The following is a 4,984-nucleotide window of genomic DNA, read 5'->3' on the forward strand; positions in this document are numbered from 1 at the left end:
CAAGTTAAGCAAGCCAACAAAGTATTGATAAATGAAGTCTTTTCATTTCTCATTTTAATGATTTTTTAAAAACTTCCTTCCCTAGTAAGTAAGCTTCCATAATTTCCAATCATCCTCCAAATTCATTTGGGCAAAGCCACTCTTTGTGGATTCTGGGATAATGCTTTCTATAACCATCAAGAGAAGTATATTTTCATAAATTTTAAAATTTGACCGTAACTTAAGCCAAGTCTGTCATATTACAGGCAAAGAAGTTAAATTATAAAAAAGGTTGTCCTTTTCTTTTGGTACCGTGTCTCTAACATGAAAATGTTGTAATTTAGTGATCAATAAATTTCATATGTAAAAATCTCCCAAACACATATCTATAGACCCTAAATAAAATGCCTTGAACCAAAAGTGTTCCGAATAAATGGTTAGGTATGGAACAACAGGAAACCTGTTGAATTAGGTGCATCTATCCCAGGGTGATTTGAATATTACAGGTCTCTAAGCTTTCAGAAAAAGTTGTATTTTAGCCAGAGAGGAGTAAGGTAATTTGTGAAGTCTTGGGATTGTATCTGTGTGTGTGTGCCTGTATGTGTGTGCATCTGCACAGACAAAATCTGATTTTCAATCCTTCTTTTCACTTCATTTGAAACAGAGAATTTTTTTTATTTCAGGGTAGTATGAGGGTACAAATATTATGGTTACACTTCATGTCTTTGCCTCACCCAAGCGAGGGTTAGAGGTATGCCCTTCCTCCCTACAATGCTCTCCGAGTCCTTTAGTCATGAGTTTACACCCCCATCCCCCTAATCCCTGAAGAGTGTTACTGCCCTGTAAGCACCGTAGTGTTCATCAGTTAGTACCAATTTGATGGCGAGTACAAGTGGAGCCCATTCTTCAGATCCTGTGGTACCTCACTTTGGATAATGGGTTTAAGTTTAATCCAGGAAAGCATAAGAAGTGCTAGATCACTGTGGTGAATCAGAGAATTTTGAAAAAGGTATTTTATAATCCGAGCTGATAATCAGATTCATTGTAACTCACACTTCATAGGTTCATAGACTTGGAAATGGGAGGAAAATAATTACCATAAATATCTAAACTAAAGCCAATAAGCAGAGGGAAAAGAGATAAGAAAAACTGAAAACAGAGCCAAAGTACTCTTAGGAAAGAAAAGGTAAAGAGTTATTGATAATAGTTAAACTCTAGTTAAACAAATAATTAATATATTTGTATTTGTGTGTTTTTCAGAATTATACTACAAAATATATTTGCTCACGAAAGAGAAATCAATATAGTAAGTAATGACAAAGAAGAAATAAGTAATGTCGATATTTTTGGAATAGTGCTGAAGATTTAGGGAAATAATAACTCATAAGAATTACACTGAGATATACATAAGCAAGTAAAACCATACATAGCATCATCACTGGCCAGAACTGTAGCAGGGCCTGGCAGAAACACCCAGACATGTCAGTGAGGCTGACCATGCAAACATAGCAAAATTAAATGAAAGCACAGGTCACGTGGTAGGTGCTCTGTAAGTGTGTGATGGGGTCATTCCCACCATGACCATTTGCCATGTATTCTCTGGTGAAATGTTCTCAAATAGGTAACTAACATTTAGGCTATGGAAAAAGCATTGCTCTTTAACACGTTCTGAAAATCAACTCAAAACCTATACTCATGATTTATGATTTGAAAACAAAGACACAAGTAAAGGAGAAAATCAGATTAAATGACCTTTTATGCCCACACTGTATACACAATCATGCCTGTACACACAGCCCCGATGCACACAAGCTCCCTGGGCTCTCCACTTCAAACCTCTCTCTTCCACGTCAGGACAGACAGCCAAGACTCATAATGAAAGATCTGGCCACCCCTGAATGTGCCCAAGGATGTCGCTAGAGAAGACAGCAGTCTGTAGAGGTCAGTGATACAGAGTAGAGAGTCACCCACCCTTGGTTTTTCTCAACTCCTCCACAAGGCAGCGGGCCTCCTCTTGGACACGTTCCTCAATGCTCCTCTTCCCCATCCCGAAATTCCGCAGGGTCATGAGGGTGAAGCGCCGGATCTCTTTCCATCTATTTCCATTGCTGAAAATGATTCCTACCAGAATAGGAAACAGGAAACTAGGAGTGAAATCCTCCTTGAGGAGGAGGGATCTGACACTGCACACACATGTGGGTGGGCCAAGCTCTGCCCACCCAAGCTGTGTTTCCATCCTCCCTACCCCCTTTGCCACTGCTGCCTCAGGCACTTGTACACTTACCAAGTCCTTTACTAGCTCTTTCATTAATTGGGAAAAAGCCTCTTCCAGAAAACTCCTCTCCATGATCAATCAGGGCTTCCTTCACTGCTTCATATCCATGTAACACCACTATAGGCTTCATGCCAAAATACAGAGTGAACACTGGGCCATAGACTTTTGAGTTCTGGAAAGTGGAAGCAAGATGCAAATAACAGCAAAAGAAGTCACTATTTCATCCATATTTTGTGCCTGTTTCGGACTGACATTATTACTGTATTTTTTAATGTTTTTATACTACCATACACAGATTCAAATATATCTGAATGTTATGCATAAATATGATGGTGAGAGTCACAGCTGCCACTTATCAATGAACTCCAATGTGCCCTGCAAGGGACCAGGCTATTGGTACACAGATTACAATCAATTCTCACATTGCCAATCCCATCAAAATGCCAATGTCACTTTTCACAGATCTAGATAAATTAATCCTAAATGAAACCAAAAAAGAGTGTAAATAGCCAAAGCAAATTTATGCAGTGACAACAAATCTAGCAACATCACATTACCTGACTTCAAATTATAGTACAAGTCCATAACAACCTGAATATGATGGCACTGGTATAAATGTAGGGCCATATTCCGAAGGAACACAGTAGAGACCTGAGGTATAAAACCATACATCTCTGACCAACTTAATTGTCACAGAGCATTAAAAAACATATGCTCAAAAAAGGATGCCCTTTCAATAAATAATGCCAGGGAAATTAGACAGCCACATGCAGAAGAATCAAGCAGGATCCCTCCCTCTCTCAACATGCATTAAAGACTTAAATGTAAGACCTAAAACTATAAAATTTCCAGAAGGAAAAAGTAGGAAAAAATCTTCTAGACACTGCCTTATGCAAAGAACTTTTGAGTAAGACCCAGATGGCAAACATAGCAATGATAACAAATTAATAAATGAGGCAATTAAATTAAAAATTTTCTGCACAGCAAGAAAAATAATCAAGAGACAAAACAGACAATCCACAGAATGAAAGAAAATATTCCCACACTATGCACCCAACAAAGGACTAACATCCAGAATCTACAATGAATTCAAACAAATCAGCAAAAAAAACCTAATAACCTCATTAAAGAGTGGCCAAAAGACAAGAATAGAGTTTTTCCAAAAGAAGATAGACAAACGGACAACAAACACATGAAAAAATGCTCAACATCACTAATCATCACAGAAATGCAAATTAAACCCCCAGTGAGATTTCATATCACCCCTGTCAGAATGGCCATTATAGAAAAGTCTAAAAACAATAGACGATGGCATGCATGCACTGAAAAAGGAATGATTATAAACTGTTGGTTGGACTGTATACTAGTAAAATCTCTATGGAAAACAGTACTGAGATTCATCAAAGAACTAAAAGTTGATCTACCAATCGATCCAACAATCCCACGACTGGTTATCTACTCAAGGAAAAGAAGTCATAATTTCAAAAAGACACACACACACAAAGACACACACACACATAGACACACACACACACACACACACACACCATGGATTGGTACTCAGCCATAAAAAGAAATGAGATAATGTCCCTTAGAGAAACTTTAATGGAACTGGAGACTATTATCCTAAATGAAATATCTTAGGAATGGAAAAACAAACATCACATGTTCTCAGTAATAAGTGCAGGTAAAGAATGAGTAAACACTGCCACAAAGAGATATAAAAGATATTGGAAATCAAGAAGGGGAGAGGATCGGAGAGCAGTGAAGTATAAAAACTTATATATCTGATACAATGAACACTGTTCTGGTGAGAGGCTCATTAAAGCCCTGACTTCAGCATGACACAATCTATCCCTTTAACCAAAACACTTGTACCCCTTTCATATTTTGCAATTTAAAAAGTATGTTTAGCAGGTTTATTTCCCCTACTTTACAAATAAAGAAACTAAGGTCAGAGAATTCCAAATTCATTTTCAGTGTTCCAGAAGTGATGTACAAAACATCCAAATTGCAATCTCTGCTTATTCAAACTCTGACACTTGAGCAATTTATCAGTCCCTCATGTCTGCCTTGAGACCAATACCCAGCTGACTTCTTCAGGATCACATCAGTAGATCTCGCTATGGGGGTCCTCACTCAGTACCCCTGGATGAACACTCAAACCCTGTATTTCTAAAAGTCAAAACATGATTCTAATGCCTACACCTCTTTGGGATCTGCTGTTATTACTGATCCTAAAAGAGTGAGCATCACAGCGGCAGCACCAGGACATGTAACTTCTCCTGGCAGAAGAACATTTTTCCATCCACCAGCATTCTGGGCCACAGAGAGCAGCTTTCTGCAGAATCCAAAAGAATTCTGATACCACCAATTGTGCCCTGACTGATCACTTGTTTCTTTCATTCACTTATGCTCATTCTGAACCCGTAGCTATTTCTTTGATGTCAGACATAAATTCATTATTCAGAGAAGTTCAATTTTCATGGCTATTCTGAATAAAATCTATGGCTATTATGACTTATTGAATAAAATGTCTAATTGCACACAGTTTTCCTACCATTTACCTTGAGCCCCAAATCATACCAAATGGCTACAATACAAAGACGGGACACAGCACTCCGAACCATTACCACTATATTATTTTGGTTATACCATACAACAACCTAAATGTTCCTATATTTACAAAATTCATTACCTGATTCCACTATTTCTGACAGTAACAGACTA

At 37.9% G+C, this 4,984-nt stretch overlaps 1 protein-coding gene across 1 annotated transcript in view; it reads right to left on the reverse strand.

Moving 5' to 3' along the window:
- Window positions 1–1,878: 1,878 nt before the first annotated feature.
- Window positions 1,879–4,984, reverse strand: part of LOC105827100 (cytochrome P450 2C18-like) — a 7,944-nt gene continuing 4,838 nt past the window's right edge. The window contains exons 2-3 of the mRNA XM_012665125.1: window positions 2,264–2,336; window positions 1,879–2,100 (exon numbers count right to left, since the gene is read on the reverse strand). Coding sequence (XP_012520579.1) covers window positions 1,943–2,100; window positions 2,264–2,336 — 231 coding nt within the window. The 3' untranslated portion in view covers window positions 1,879–1,942. The remainder of the gene's footprint in view (window positions 2,101–2,263; window positions 2,337–4,984) is intronic.

The sequence above is a fragment of the Propithecus coquereli genome, unplaced genomic scaffold (assembly GCF_000956105.1).
Source record: "Propithecus coquereli isolate 6110/MARCELLA unplaced genomic scaffold, Pcoq_1.0 Scaffold965, whole genome shotgun sequence".
Classification (NCBI taxonomy): domain Eukaryota; kingdom Metazoa; phylum Chordata; class Mammalia; order Primates; family Indriidae; genus Propithecus; species Propithecus coquereli.